Source organism: Carcharodon carcharias, chromosome 3, assembly GCF_017639515.1.
Source record: "Carcharodon carcharias isolate sCarCar2 chromosome 3, sCarCar2.pri, whole genome shotgun sequence".
Lineage (NCBI taxonomy): Eukaryota > Metazoa > Chordata > Chondrichthyes > Lamniformes > Lamnidae > Carcharodon > Carcharodon carcharias.
In genome coordinates this window covers 155,371,592-155,388,412 of record NC_054469.1, presented here as the reverse complement: position 1 = coordinate 155,388,412, position 16,821 = coordinate 155,371,592, and the positions used below count along the sequence as shown (strand labels likewise).

General features: G+C 46.3%; 1 protein-coding gene across 1 annotated transcript in view; it reads right to left on the bottom strand.

Moving 5' to 3' along the window:
• The window catches only part of nek10 (NIMA-related kinase 10), a 351,428-nt gene that overhangs the window by 303,683 nt on the left and 30,924 nt on the right, over positions 1 to 16,821 (bottom strand). The window contains exons 3-4 of the mRNA XM_041183993.1: positions 11,128 to 11,169; positions 10,954 to 11,032 (exon numbers count right to left, since the gene is read on the bottom strand). Coding sequence (XP_041039927.1) covers positions 10,954 to 11,032; positions 11,128 to 11,169 — 121 coding nt within the window. The remainder of the gene's footprint in view (positions 1 to 10,953; positions 11,033 to 11,127; positions 11,170 to 16,821) is intronic.

Here is a 16,821-nt window from a genome sequence, read left to right as displayed (position 1 = left end):
CCTCTTCCCACTGCCCTTTCGCAAATTTCACATAACTGAGTACATAACTGAGTGTAGTTAATTGACTAGTGTAAACTGCGTCCTGAATACTAGGAAACACATTGGTGCTTTAGGTTCATTGATAAGATACGTTTTTCCCCATACACATACATTGAATGAATCAACATCATGTGCATTCTACAAAAAGTTGCTGAAGTTATGCTTGTAGAAATAAAATCGAATGACAGTCTATCTGGACTCAGTTTCCGCTTGGTTAACTTTCAAAGAGTATTCCAAACACCTTGTTTTAACCAATAAAACTATGCCACAAGATTCCACTTTTTTAAGTAAAAAAAAATTTAATGTATTTTAGGAACTACTTAATATGGTTTATAACTATATATGTTATGTGTTCAGATTTACTTCTTACTTCCCCCGAGAATTCTTTTATATGACACACTAATCTTAAAGTTATTTACTTCTGTAGGGATCACTCATTAGTATGCCACAGTCCTCTGGAGAATTGTCCTCAGCTCCACCTTTTCTCAGAGGTGGGACTTTCACCTTACCATTTTTTGACTGTGGATGCCTCAGTCCCTTGTTCTGGTTGCTTCCAAGCTAATCTGTTGGTTGTTTTCTTTGGCACACTATGTAGGGACCATTGTAGATTCTTCCAATCAACCAGCCAATTTTTATTTCATTTTTTTTAACTTCATCATGCGTAATGGTGTGGCTGTAGAACCCCTCTGCAGCTCTCTTTTAGCTGCCCTCTGGATGCTGAACCCTGGAACTGTCACCTATTCTAAAGTGTAAGTACAGCTATATTTTTGTATTTTTGCTCGCCTTATTGTGATCTGTCCAGGACCTTTGAATCTGCAATCTCGGGGTCTTGCAATTTTCTGTCGTGTTGTTCACCCTGCTTGTGATCTGTGTTTTATTGGCTAGATTGTTCTCACTTTTAAGTGGGATAAATGTCTCCTGGACTCTACATATCACCGTGTTAAATGTTTCCCGCTGCAGTTCTATTTCTGTTTGCCAGCAAATTTTCCAGATTTAATTTCCTAGTTCCATTCTCATCCACTTAAAATGAGCATTTTATTAATTTGTTATTTTGATCTTTGTCTTATTTATGTCCTTTCCAATCTTGATCTTAAACCTTACTATGTTCTCATCATTGTTGTTGAGATCTTCCCCTACACTTATATTTCTTAACAGTTCTAGTTCATTTCCTGATTCTATATCCATCAGTGCTTCCTCTTATTGGACTTTCTACAATCCTGGGTAAGAGGAGTCCTGCACATATTGTAAAAATTCCATTCCATGTACTACCTCAATTCATTTGGGGTAGTTAAAATTTCTCATGATTATTATTTAATGTACTTTACTTATTTTGCATACTTGCTTACTGTTATGAATTCAATTCATTATGTCTGTGTGTGTTAAATTTGTAGACGATGGACATTGTAACATCTAAAGGTACAGGATGTTCCAATGTTGTTTCATTGGTTTCTGCCTAGTAACAAGGGTGTGACCCTCTGAGAGTGTTTTGATAGGTTCCCAGAACAGATCAACGGTCAGTGAATAACTTCTTCAGTGAATAAGGTTGTGGCAGTCTGCTAGTCAAGGAGTATCACAGGCACAAAGACAGGAATAGGACCTGTTAAGTAATTTAAAAGAAGGGAACAAAGAAATAGGCTCCGAATTAAAGAAAGAACTGCAGTTAGTGGACCGTTGGGGCAAAAGTACCCCTTTGGGGAGTGGTGTTCTGCTGGGAACAGCCATAGGTCTGAAAGTGTGCTTGTGAGCTAGTGTTGAGTCACTCGGGAATCCAGGGAGATGGAATCTCGGAGGGCGAAATTGAAATCCTGCGAGGTGGGCCATTGTTAAAGCCATCCGAGTGGGAGAGATGTTTGGAGAGAATTCCAAGGCAGGATTTTCAAAGGTAGAGATTGGAAATGCTTACGAGAAAGACAACATTTAATGAGGTTACTACCTCCAGTTTCCTTTTTATTTCGAATCCAGTACAGATAGTTTCATTTACTTTTACTAGTTGTTCCTTTTACTTTACTTTTAATGTCCTCTTATAATTCTGTTTTATGGCTTTATTTGTTTTCTGTTTATGTTACCTTGGTCTGACCTTTATTCTCACCTACTATTTATTTTATCTTCAGATGCAATGCTTTTTTCACCAGATCCCTCACCATTTTACTAATGTCAAGTCCCATCTATCCTTTCCTTATCAGGACACCGATCCTGGTTCAGGTGAAGCTCATCCCAGCATGACAGCTCCTTTCCATCTCAGTACTGCTGCCAGTGTCCCATAAAATGGAACTCCTTCTGCTCACACAAGACTTACATATACTTTTTGCTCTGCTTATCCCTATGTCAATTAGCACATGACTTGGCTAGTAATCCCAAGATTACCACCCATTTGGTCTTATTTTCTGATTTTGTTCTTAATTTCTAATATCCCCTTAGGAGCATCTCCTCCCTTTTCTTCCCTGTGTCATTGGTCCAAAACGTGGATCACCATTATACACATTTCGTTATAGGGAATTTTGTGAGGTGGGGAAGAATCAACATAACTGTTCAAAGAACTTGAAACTTTCCTTATGAGATATAATTGGTTTATTTTTTTAAGTGAAAAGTTTTCAAGAGATAGTGAAATAATGCTCAAGAATTGGTTCACTTTTAGCAAGTGTGGAACTTACTGAAAGTGTTTTGCATAAATTCAACATGTTTAGCTTCCATACAAATGCCTACAACATTTTATCAAATACATTTGTCAGTTTGAATCATTTTAATTATACAAATTATGTGCATCATACATTCTGAATTTATCCTCTCACCATTTAACTCACTCTGTTTTATATATATTTAAAGGGTAATGTACAGTGGATTTTCAGAGAAAATCTGATATTCTGGCTTGCAAGTGAGAATTGTGCTATTTTTAAGTAAAGTACAAGCCCTATTTTTAAAGGCACAAACTACAGGCAAAATTAGAAGCAAAATTTTGAGAGTTGACTGCATGATCCATTCTGATTATTGCTATATCACTAATACTCCTGCAAAATAGAATGAGACATTTGGGGCAGAATTTTATGTCTGTTGGGCGGGCGGGCCCAACCCAATTGGTGGCGGGCGCGTAGCCGATCTCCGCCAGAGAAATGGGCCATGCCGCCATTTTGCGCGGGCGGGCCAATTAAGGCCTGCCCAGCACGTTACAGACTCCCATGTACAGCGGGAATTTCAAATGTGCGGTGGGCGTGTACAGACCACCGATTCCAATGGGTAACCGGCACTCGGTATAAAGAAAGGCCAGGCAGCCTCCTTTAGGCTGTTTACCATGGCCAGCGACCAGTCTGCACAGCGGGCTCGGGAGGAGGGCAGGGCAAAGGAGGAGCGGGGCAGGCTGCAGGGTAGGCCAGCAGGGGGGCAATGCACCCCTCGGTTCTCTGATGCCTGCCTTCCTGCCCTCCTCAAAGAGGTTGCAGAACATCAGGAGGTCCTGTTTCCCGAGGATGGGAGGAGGAGGGTCCCCCACGTTACCAAGCAGGCGTGGCAGGAGGTGGCGGAAGTCGTGAGCTCTCAAGATGCTGTGCAGTGCACAGGGACCCAGTGCCGCAAACGCCTCAATGATTTGTTGAGCTCTGGAAGGGTGAGTATCATATCGGCCTTGGCCATTTTACCCAGCAGGTAGCCTTAGCCTTTGAGGCCCCCTCCACCCCACCCCGCATCTTAGTGTTGTTACCACATTGGGCGTTTGGCGCACGGTGGGTGGGCAAACAGATAGTGACCATGCTTATATCAGTCTTAGTGGTTGAGGAGAAGATGGGTTCTCCCCGCAGCATATGTTGGTGTTCGTCGCATTGAGTAGTCTGGGGGCAACCTGCAGGGGAGGCAGCTAGACACATACTCAGAACTCCAACACATCTCTTATTGATGGTGATGAGATGGTGAAAGGGGAACCTCAAGGTATCATGGCCAAGATCCATCTGCTGGCCTTGGCGCCACACCTAGTTGCGCCTCCTTGCCATGGGCGCTAAGACCTGTGTGTTATTGAAAGTGATGGACGCTGAATGTGTCCAAGGTGGCCATTGGGGGAGGGGGTTGGGAGCAGCTGTACTATCTTCTGGAGACTGATCACCAGTAGTGTGAACAGGAGCCGCTGGAGGCCTCAGATGGGCCACTGTGGCTGGGGTGTGGCGTGCGCGTGCAGAGTACATGAGCGATCAGCCCCAATAAATGCTCTTCTCTGTCCTGCAGGCAAAAACAGAACACAACAGCCGGGATTGTTTGCGGGCTGGTGGTGGTCACGCCGTGCTGCAGCATGTCACCAACTTTGAGGAGCAGGCCATGGAGCTGGGGAGGAGGCATGCGGCCAGGTCGGCAAGTGTCAGTGAGGCTGGGGTGCAGCGGCCAGGTGTTTGAGGCCCACAGTCCCATCCACTCTGTCTCCCCACCATTCAAAGCACTGATGATTGCTGCAATCGTTAATGCAGCAACACTGCTCATTCACAGACTGATACAGTCAGACCTGTGGGTCATACACAAAGGTCCCTCGGCCCCTTGAGGATGCGCGTCTCTAGCACCTTCCAAAGTGGCCTTATCCTATTTCTGACCACGATCCCCATGGCCTAACATGCCATGGCACCGCTGCTGCACATCCAAATACTTATTGGGCAGAACGTTTCTGTCGGCGAGCTGGGTTGGCGGGCAGGCCAGGTGCCCCAACGGGCTTCTGAAAAAATAAGAAACCATTGGGCAGCCCGCTGGGCGAGCCTTAATTGGCCCACCCACTTAAAATGGCGGCGGGGCCCATTTTGGTGGCGGCGATCGGCTGCCTGCCTGCCGCCGAGCCAGTGGGGCTCACCTGCCCATCAAGGGCAAAATTCTCCCCATTGCATCTTAGGAGGGTTTGTACCTCCACCACCATTTCAGCCAGTGCTCTGTCCAAAAGGTCCTCACCACCTCACCTGTCAACCTCATGACAATCAACTTAAATAAATGCCACCATGTTAGTCAACCCTGCGCCAAGGGGAAATGTTGTCTTCTGTCCACCCGTTCTATGCCTCTCATAACAGTATGAAGGTTAATAATGTGACCTGTCAATCTCCTGTGCTGCATGGCAAATGTCGCAAGTGTATGCAATGTTTCCTCATAACTCCAACTCTCCAGGCCAGCAAACATCCTGGTCAGGAACCTCTGCACTCTCCCCACTCCAATGCCATCCCTCCCATGAAGCGCAGGTCACAACTGAACGCAGAAGTGTAGATGTGGCCTCAACAGCGTATTCTGCACTTGCAACATGACCTTCCTTTTCCTACATTCTATTCCTCGGCTAATAAAGGCAAGTCTGGCTTTTACCTTGTTAAACGCCTTATGTTCCTGTTCTGCTACCTTAACGGGTCTGCCCAGCAAGGTCCCTGTAATTGTCCTGACTTCCCACGGTCCTACCATTTCTCGTGTATTCCTGTAACTTGTTTGTCTCGCCAAAGTACTTAACCGCACACTTATCCACATAACATTCCGTGTGGCATTCCTGAGGCATCTGACCAGCCTGTCCGTATGCGTGTGTAATGTTTGGGCCTCCCCTTGACTATTTACCACCCAACCAATGTTGGTCTCCTTAGGCTTTTGAAGTTTGAGCACATTATGAGCCTGGGGGGGAAAGGGATGAATGTTGTTACTGAGTGAACACTAATTGATGCACTATCCTTATTGTTAACTTCAGCATCACCGCCACATGGCAGCCAGGAACAAGTCCAGAGACCCCTCTCCACAGCTGAGGGGCGTCACTTGCAACTTGCGTCACATCATTTCAGCGAGCCAGGCACCAGCGCAGCGACTACCACATCGGTGGGGATTATAATGTCGGCTAGTGTCCCGAGGCACAGTGGAGAGGGCACTTCACAATTGCTGGAGGAGATGGCATGTACAGAGAATGCCGATGATGCCAGCAGCCAGGGGACTGCAGGGGACCAGGCACATGCTGCGTCGGGCAGTGATAATGTGCCTCTGAAGATGTCCGCAATGCAGCAGCTGCAGGACAAGCGGCCGGGTGAGCGGGAGCATCTGGCAGGGTTGCATGAGGGTGTGCTTCACTTGGTTTCTGTGGTGGAGGAATCCAAGCAGAGTGTCAGTGATGGCATGAACCTCAGGACAGAGTGTCAGGCTTCCTCCATTGAGATTTTGGCGACTCTCATGGAGAGGGGCTTCCAACAGATTGAGAATTTTCTGATTGGGTACGCTCTGACCTGCAAGCCCTCACAGCACTGATGGCCACAGGTAGACATTGGCAATGTGGGAGATGTTCTGGGCACCAAGTGTCCCAGCTCGATGCCCATCCATCTGCAGTGAGCAGGGAGGTCCAATGTGATCTCACGTCGGCACAGCAGCTGCCTCTCGTCGCTGTGAGCTCTTCTCAGGGTGCTCCAGATGAGGGCAGCAGCTCCTCCACCCCTCTGCCAGTGACCAATGCATCTGTTGAGGCTGCAACAACTGGGGAGGTGCCAGTTCTGGAACTGGCCACTCCCTCCCAGGCGGGGTCATCACAGGCTCCACGGGCCAGAGGACAGCCACCAAGGTCATCGAGGCCAATAGGACAGCAGAGTCAGCAGGCTGTCTCACAAGCCACTCTGAGCGATGGGGCGGTACTAAGACGTAGCACCCACAAACATAAGCATAAGGCATGTTAGGCACTCAACGGGTTTGTCACTGATGATTTTGTGTTGGTCCTAGATTAGAGAATGTTTGATTCTGTTCGTCAGAGCGACGCTTGTTCATTTTTTTGGTAGCAATAAAAAAACACATTTGTGATCATGGCTGAGGGTGTTTCCTTTGTGCTGCATTTGTCTGTTTCACAGACATATCATGAGTGTTTGAGTGGACAGAGATGTTTATTTACTAAGCCCTTAGTTGCAGCTGATGAGGTGGAAGATGTAGCACCTAAGTGCCACGTGTGGAAGCGCCAGGCAATGCTGGGCCTGCAGATCCATGTGTGTGGAGCTAGCTGAAGGTTCATTGGATTAAAGTGTCCCGGATGTCCCATGCCTCCTTGGTGTAGTAGCGGTCGGTGTGCTGCCCCTCATCATCGCCCTGTGCTTCCTCATCCTCTGAGCCACTGCTGGATTCATCACGTGCAGCCGCATCCACTGAGTCAAGGTCTTCATCGTCAACTGCATCCCCCTTTTCCAGTGCAAGATTGTGCAGAGCGCAGCATGGTACCACTATCACAGTGACATGAACTGGGGGTACTGGAGTGCACCCCCTGAGCGGTCCAGGCAATGGAAGCGCATCTTGAGAAGGCTGATGGCTCTCTCCACCACAGCCCATGTGATGCCGTGGCTCCTATTGTACCGCTGCTCAGCTTCTGTTCTTGGATGGTGGAGAGGCGTCATGAGCCACCTTCTGAGGGGATAGCCCTTGTCACCCAGCAGCCAACCATCCAGCCAAGCTGGAGCACTGAAGAGAACCGGCACCTGGGAGTGTCTGAGGATGTAGGCATCTAGGGAGCTGCCTGGGTACATTGCACGAACTTGCAGAATCAGCATCCTGTGGTCACAGTCTATCTGCACGTTCATGGAGTGGAAGCACTTCCTGTTGACGAAGGCACCGGGCTCACCTGCTGGCGCCTTGATGGCCACATGTGTGCAGCCTATTGCACCCTGGACATGGGGGAAGCCAGCAATGGCCGCGAAGCCTTTGGTTCGCTGTGCCTGACTTGCCTGGTCGCAGTGGAAGTGGATGAAGGTCAATGCACGTCTGAACAGAGCGTCTGTAACCTGCTTGACACAAATGTGGACAGCTGATTGGGAGACACTCCAAACAACACCCACCGAGCCCTGGAAGGAGCCAGATGCATAGAAGTGGAGGGCAACTGTGACCATCAGAGCCGCTGGCATGGGGTGTCCACCCACACAGTCAGGAGATATCTCAGGGTCAATCATCTGACAGGTATAGTTGACTGTGCCTCTTGACAGTCGGAGCTTCATTTGGCACTGCACCTCAGTCATATTGAGGTAGCTGCTTCACTGCCTGTATACCCTGGCAGCAGGATAGTGGCGTCTTCTGCGGCCCCTTCCACATTGGACAACCTCTTGGTCTTGCGCCCCTTGTGCCTGCACCTGGCCTCCCAAAGATGGCTCCCCTGGAGGCTGATTGTCCACTCCTGGCCTTCTCCTTATTCTAGCCCTCCCTTTCTCCTCAGAAGAGCTGTCTCCAGTGAAGATGTCAGAACCCATGCCCCCAGGCTAAATGGAGGCTTCCAGAAAGCTGCAGGCCCAATAAAGATTACTGTCTGCAGACTGGTGAGCTGAAGCTTCAAAGTACAGAGAAAGCTGTTGGAAATCAATCTGAACTGCTAACAATCATACAGGCAAGCTTAAAACACTTTCTGCAATAAATACTTCACATAAAACATTAACAACCCCTTTGAGCTCACATGTCCCGCCCGTGGCTGAGGTTTGTTAAAAAGTCACTTACCCGCCTGCCGGTTGCGCCCGTGCGAAGATCGCATAGGCGCCTCAAAATCTGCATCGATTTCCGAGTTAAGGGCCTTAACAAAGCCTTTAATTAATGGTGGGCACATGTTGCACTTCATCGCGCACACACCCACCTAAATATTGCGATGGCGCATGCTGATGTCAGGACTCTTGCCCGACATCAGTGTGCATCGTTTTAAACTCTGACGTGCCGGGTCCGCCATTCACACGTCATATGTAAAATTCTGCCCTTGATGTTTAAAATCTCCAAATGTCCAATTTATATTAAGAAACAAAACATACAGGGCAGAATATTGCTGTCGGCGTGCGGGGGCAGGCCCAACACACCGACACGTAAAATGACGCAAGATGATGTCAGGCATGCATCCTGATGTTATTGCGTGTCATTTTGATATTGCATTTGCGGGCGCATGCCGGAGGCGGCTGTGTGTCCGCCGAACTGTCAGCGGCCTATTAAAGCCATTAAGAAAGCAATGTACTTTATTAACAATGCTGCCCGTCCAATCGTAAGCGGCCTTCACGTTTCCTGCAGCTTTTATAAAATTAATAAATAAATTTTGTCAACTTCACAAACATGTCCCAGCTCATGTGACACTGTCACATGAGGAGACATGTTTAAATAATTTAAAAATAAACTTTTATTATCTACTTAATCTCCCTGAGGCAGCTCCGTGCCTCAGGGAGATAGCTGCGCTCTTTCATGCGCATGCACAAAAAAGCGCAGGCCCCGGCTCTCCCTCCTACCCCCACTCGCACAGGTAGCGCTGAGCTACCAGCCGCACGTTATGCTGGGCGGGCTTAATTGGCCCACCTACGTAAAATGGCGGCGATCGGCTCCGTGTGCCCCCAGCCTGCCTGCTTGTAGGTAAGATTCTACCCATAATGAAAATTCAGTGGATGAATTCTGAAAAAGTCTGGCATGTTTTTTTTAAAAGAAAAATAATTTAAACAGTATTATGGTCTTTGAATTTACTAATCGCATTCCTAATATCTGAAAATTGGTGCAGACTATATTTTGCAAGGGAACATTTTCCTGTTTGTTTTAGCTTAAAGATCATATTTTTACTTGAAATGCAATAAACTAGACTTGAAAGAAATCCATCCTCCAATACAGATGTAAATGGTATAAATTAGACTGATGGGTTAGAAAAACAAAATAAAGGCAAATTACTTTGAAATGTCATCACTGTTATGCAGGAAAATGCAGCAGCCAATTTGTGCATTGCAAGGTTCCAAAAACAGCAATTTTATGATGAATGTCCAGTTGATGTGCTTTGGTTTTGTGGGACAATGAATATTACCTAAAGAGTGATAGAGTGCCTTATTTCTGTCAATTTTTTAAAAATTCTTGGAAGGTGACAAGACTGTATTTATTAGGTATGCTTAGTTGCCCAGAGGGCAATAGAATTTAATCAGCGTGTAGCTGCAGTCACATATGGACCACAGCAGATTGAGGTGGCAGCTCCCTTTCCTTAAGGGGATGGTGAATCGGATGAATTTTTATCAATCTGGCAATTTTCAAGGTCATTTTATCCAGTGCCAGCACACTAATTATCAAATTTACTGAACTCATTTTCCAAACTTGCTAATGGTGGGTTATGAATTCACAACTGCTGGGTTCCTAGTATCATAATGTAACTACATGCGAGGAATCTTTTACATCCAGCTAAACAGGCAGACAGGACCTTAGTTTAACAACTAATCCAAAAGATAGTACACCAGAAAATGCAGCACTCCAATAGTACTGCACTCAAATATCAGCCTAGACATGTGCTCAAGTCCTGGGCCAGAATTTTTACCTCGGCGTGCAGGGGCGGGCCTGGCACGCCTAAGCGTAAAATGACACGTGGCTTCAGCGCACGTCATTTAGATATTACATTCGGTGGTCATGTGCCTGAGGCGGCTGCCGCCTGCCAAGCTGTCAATGGCCTATTAAGGCCATTAAAAACCCAATTAAATTATCAACACTGCCCTTCCAGCTTTTAGGTTGGTGGGCAGGTGAAAAGCCTTTTATTTTTTCAGGAAACCTCATCCATGGGGGGGATGAGGTTTCCTGAAAGTTTTATTAAATAAATAAATAAATAATTTTTACTCAATCCATAAACATGTCCCAGCTCATGTGACACTGCCACATGAGGGTACATATCTAAATAATTTTTAAATTTATTATTTCTGAACTTTTATTATGGTGCTTAATTTCCCTGAGGCCGGCTTAATTGGCCCGCCCACATAAAATGGCGGCGCGCAGCTGATCGCGGGCGGCGATCGGCTTCGCACCCGCTCCGGACCGACATACAGAAAATTCTCCCCCTGGGGTGGGACATGAATCCATAACATTCTGACTCAGAGATAAGATTTTATGCCAATGATGCCCTAAATTTTAAAAAATGAGGAAAAAGTTCACAAATATTGAATAATTGAATCCTTTTAAGTTTCATCATTCACTTGTAGTTAAATGAATTATACTTACATGTCACAGTGACCAATCTGTCAACAACAAACTGTTGTCCTCCATATCCAAGGTAGCCATGTGCCACTGTTTCCATATACTAAACAGAAAGAAAAGATACAATGATATTAAACATTTGAAAAGTTACAAATTAAATAGATTTAAAGTGAAATGTTATTAAACATGAGGAAGTACCTGTGCCAAGCTCTCAACACCTCCAAGTTCATTGAAAACTTTCTGAAATATAAATAAGCACTAATACGTGAATCACTCAGTCATCTTAAGAGACAAAGCTCACTGGACTGGGTGAGACAAATCCCAGTCACATCTAAATTCACAGTATATTTACAAAATGTGACAGTTGATATTAAAAATTGTAGAAGAGTGATTGAAGGTCAATAGATCATGTGCCAACTGATTAGGGCTTCAATCCCCAAGTAAGGGTAAGGTCTTCTCCTTTAAAAATAATTGCACCTGGAGTGGGGGGGGAGACTCATCTATGTGAATATAAAAGGGGAGGTTCAGGTGAGGTGAAGTTTGAGGGGGGCTTGGATTTCAAGAGTTAAAGGATAGATTGTGTGATCTTAATCTTGACTACTGGTTACACCTTTGCCAGAATATCCATGGACAGGATTTTGCCCTTGGCAGGCGTGCTTGGCAGGAGCATGCCATGGCGGTCGGAAAGCTGACTGCTGCCCGCAATCGGCTCCAAAACTGTGATTTCACGCGGGAGGACCAATTAAGGCCCACCCTGCGTGGGTTGTGAGCAGCAGCGCTCAGCGCTGCCTGGGTGGGCGGGGGCAGGAGGCAGACCCAGGCCTAGCGCACAGTTCGCGCACATGCAAGAAAGAGTGCTTCAATCTCCCTGAGGCACAGAGCTGCCTCAGGGAGATTGAAGCACTGCGTAAGAAAAATAATGAAGAGAATAAAAATTTAATAAAACATGTCTCCTCATGTGACTGTCACATGAGATGGGACATGTTTTTAATTCAAAAATAAAGTTTTTATATAATGTTTATTTGTTTTAGGAAACCTCATCCCCCTTTGGATGAGGTTTCCTAAAAATGTAAAGGCTGCTTGGCCTTTTTACCTGCCCATCTACTGTTAGAACGGGCAGCGTAAATTTCAATTTAATTAGATTGTTAATGGCCTTAATAGGCCTTTTAATTATCGGCGGGCGCACAGCCAACTCCAGCGCATGCCCACCGAATGAAATATAACAAGGCTGCACGATGACGTCATCATGCTTCATTTTACGCTCAGGAAACATTTCAGCTTTGCCCACCTGAAAACCAAGACAAAAGTGTGCCAAGTCCCCATTAGTGAGTTGCTCTATGCTGGTGATGCTGTACTAGCATTCCATACAGAGGAATACCTTCATCAGCTAATGGACAGACTCTCTCATGTTTGTAAAGAGTTTGGTTTGACCATCAGCATGAGGAAGATGTATGTCATGATTCAGGGCATTGCCGTACTACCAATCTGCATTGATAATGTGATGTTGGATGTTTTTGATAGCTTCACATATTCAAGCTCCACAATCACCAACAATCCATCACTTGATGCTGAAATCAACACACACTTTGCAAAAGCCTGCAGTTCTTATGTCCAAGCTGAGTAAGAGGGTCCAGAAAAGGCTTGTCCAACTTTTGTGTGTGAAGGGCCACATTGCAATTTTTTTCTCACTCAAGGGACCGATGAGAAAATTTCAGAAAGATAAGGTTTGGTGCAACGTTAAACATGAATTTCAATAAAATGCTGAGGCATGAGGAAAATAAACAGCCTGCTGAGCAAAAATAAAGCAATGACCAAGCAATAAATTGATCATTTTTAAAAATTAGTAATTAATAAAGATGCCCATCTGAGTGTGAGAGGGTCAAATTGTGTTTGTCTGGCTCACTCCCAGTCTCAGGGTGCTTACTCACTCACCCTCACCGCACCCACTGTGTGAGGTGGTGTGAGTATGTTGGTGTGGGGGAGAGGGTGAGTGTGAACCCTGAGATTGGAAGTGAGCCAGACACGAATTTGCTGTCTCACACTCAGCCCCTAAATCACACTCACTGCCTCACTCACACTCACTCCCTCACTCACACACCCCCACTCACTCCACCTGCAGCCACTTCTCCCCTCCGCCGGCCCCCCACCCCCCCCCACCACCACCCCCCCAGCCCCCCCTGCCCTGGCCCCGCACCAGCAGCCACCCTCTCCCCCCACCAGCAGCCACTTCCCCCCACCGGCAGCCACTCTCACTCCAACTCCACCTACATTCACTCTCACTCGCTCCACCTTCAGCCATTCTCACTCACTCCCACCTCCAGCGCCCTCACTCGCCCCCATCTCCAGCCACCACTCACTGCCCCGCACGTCCCCCCCACCAGCAGCCACGCTCACTCCCCCACCAGAAGCCACTCACCCACCACCACCAGCCACTTTCTGCTCCCCCAACCAGCAGCCACTCTTATCCACCCCACCACCAACAGCCACTCTCTGTCTCCCACCAGCCGTCAGTCTCTCCCCAAACCACCACCAGCTACTCTTAATCCTCCCACCAGCTACTCTTTCTCTACCCCACCTGCAGCCACTATTCCCCACCAGCAGCTACTCTTCCCCCCACGCCACCAGTGGTCCCTCTCTCTCCCCACTCAACAGTCATTCTCTCCCCCCGCTGGGTAGTTTCTCTCTCTCCACCTGCTTGGTAGTTGCTCTAGTCGCTCTCCCTCCCTACTTGGCAGTCACTCTCTCCCCTCACTCAGCAGTCATTCTCTCCCCCTAATCAGCAGTTGCTTTCTCCCCCTACTCGATAGTCACTCTCTCCCCTGACTCAGCAGTCACTCTCTCCCCCAACACACCTGTTCATCTCTCCCCCCTCCCCCGACCACCACTCAGCAGTCACTCTCTCCCCCAGCTCGGTGGTCACTCTCTCCCCCAGCTCGGCGGTCACGCTCTCTCCCAGCTCGGTAGTGTCGCTCTTTTCTCCGTTTGGCAGTCACTCTTTCCTCCCACTTGGTAGTCACTTTGTCCTCCCTACTCAGCAGTGTCTCTCTCCCCCTGCTTGGTTGTTGCTCTCTCCCCCAAACTCAGCAGTCACTTTCTCCTACCGCTCAGCAGTTACTCTCTTCCCCCACTCAGCAGTCACTCTCTCTCCCTGCTCAGTAGTCGCTCTCTCTCCTCGCTCCCTGAAAACCTCCCTCCCTCCCCAACAGACTTCCCACTGCCGTTGTGCCGAGTTTTCAGGCCTCAGACTAAAGAAAGCTGCTCCTCCAATCAGAGACTGGTTCTCTCCACTCTTTGCTGCTGATAGGTTCACTCGTGATCCTATCAACAGCAAGCATGGGGGAGAACTGGCTTGTGATTGGAGGAGCAGAAACTTGCAGAATCTTCAAACTTACTTACCGGCATTTTAAACCTGGGGGCCGTCAGCTGGATGGGAGGCCTGGCAAGCTACATAGTGGCCCGCGGGCTGCAGGTTGGACAAGCCTGGTCTAGAACAACAACAACCTGATGGAGAGCACCCTGTGAGTCTGCCAAGCCTGCATCCTTACTGCCTTCCTCTACAGTAGTGAGAGCTGGACCACATATGTTGGGCAGTTTGTACTTTCACTGTTTCACATGTATCCTTGGCATCTCTTAGCGGGACAGGTTAACAAACTATTTGTGCTGCAAACCACTGATTATACCAGCACACACTCAGTGCTAAGCCAGCAACATCTGCACTGGCTTGGCCATGTTCGTCTGATGGATGATAGCTGTATACCCAAAGACCTTCTGTACAGTGAACAAGCTACTGGGTCACAACCTGTTGGATGCCCCTACATTTGCTGCAAGGACACCTGCAAGAAAGATATGAAGATGAACGGCATTAACACACACAATTGGGGGACGGCCGCTGACAGCCATCATCTCTGGAGGCTTACTATTTGGAGGGGGAATTGAAAGACTCAAGGAAAAACAGAAAGCTTAGCTGGAAAAGAAGATGGCTCAGAGAATACAGCGGCCAGTGAAACGTACACCTTCTTAGCCTACTGCCTACATCTGCAGCAAGTGTGGCAGAGACTGCCATGTCAGAGTGAGGATCCTGAGCCACATCAGGCAATGTTTAACACAGATTTGACTACCAGGGTGCAAACTATCATCTCATGAGCCAGAAGGCTACCAAATGATCTCATTCTGTGTAAAGTGCATTAAAATTTTGATTGGAGCTTAGACTGAGCAAGGGCTACAATTTGTAAAAGAAAGATGGCTCTGAGATGGTAGGACTCTGTAACAAAATACAATAGGCAAAAAAAATGCTTAAGTAAATGATAACTCGATGTATCAAGTTTTTCTTTTCTTGTCCTTACCCCACTCCACCTCAATAACCTCCTACAACCCTCTGAGAGCTCTGCTTTTCCTCTTGGGCATCCAATTCCCACTCCCCTTCGCCCTGCCATTGATGGCTGCCTACAACTGTCTAATTCCTATTCTCTGCAATTTCTTCCCTAAGCTCCATTTCCTTCTTAAAACCCACATCGGTATCCAAGCTTTTAGTTACTCCTCCCAATGTCTCCTCCTTTGGCTTGGCATCCATTTTCACTGATCACAATTTTATGAAATGACCTGATGTATTTTACCATGATATTTTTGAGTTAATTTTAGGCATATCAAGTGAGAGATATCTGAACTGAGGAATGTCAGGTTAATCAGCACAGGCTTGTTTTTCCAATTGTTTGCATCTTGTTCAATTTTCACACCTACATTCTGTTGAAAATTGGCATTGTTTGTTTCAAGATAGGAGTTGAACACTAGAGTAATTAATAAATTGTCCTATTCCTGATCCTGTGAAAAAAACATAATTTAAGCTCAAAATGTCTAAAAGTTTCCTTCTCGGGCACAACCTGGAAGTTATATCTGAAAATTTGTCCAAATTATGACCATTTTACTGATATCATGTTGTGCAATCTTAACTTGTCATGCCAAGCATTAACTGGGCAGTAATAAGGTCAACAACATCACTGCTCCAATAACCTCAATGATGTGGCCAGTGACATTTTGAAATGAGTCATTTATGGTTTAAGGTTAGAATTTTCTCTAGATTTTCTCTAGATATGCCAAATGCAATGGTAACTGAGTAACAGCTTGTGCTAAATTACCTGTTAACAATGTTTCCTATCAATTAAATGTTGCTGATGTGTAATGCTCAGAAGAGCTGAATGCACAATTTATTAACCAAAACAACAAACCAAAGATGCTAGTATCATGAAGAGATGATGCCAAAGACTTCTCAATCTTTATGTTGACCTCCAACTGCCTAGGTTATATGGTGCCATGCCTTTGTCTCTTATGTACACCATAACTATTCATTGGTTGTAAATCTACTTTCACTTAGCAAATAACATGTTCAGACAATTCATTCTTTTAATAAGTTTTTCCTTTAATTTTCATACTTGTCTTCCTTTCATTATGGCTATTGGTAAATATTGATTACAAAAGATTAATAAACTAATACAAACATGCTACAAACTGCTAATTTATTTTTTAAGCTTTAGTTTTAACATAATTTGGCCTAAATATTCTGGTGACCCAACTGAGGGACAACAGTGTGGCAAGACGGGGATACTGCTAGCCACTTCAGCAAGCAAGTGACTCTGCCCAAATCATGGGGATTAGGTCACTTCAGGGAAGGCATCACTGCCTATTAAGACAATGAAGGTATTCATACTAATGGAGCAGAAAAACTCTGAACTGCAACCTGGCACTCTGGTTAGTGACATACAAAATTCTTGTCTGAACAAAGGAAAAGAAAAACAAAACAAAAATAAAAATACCTGGAAAAACTCAGCAGGACTGTCAGTATCTGCGGAGAGGAACACAGTTAACATTTCGAGTCCATATGACTCTTCAACAGAACTA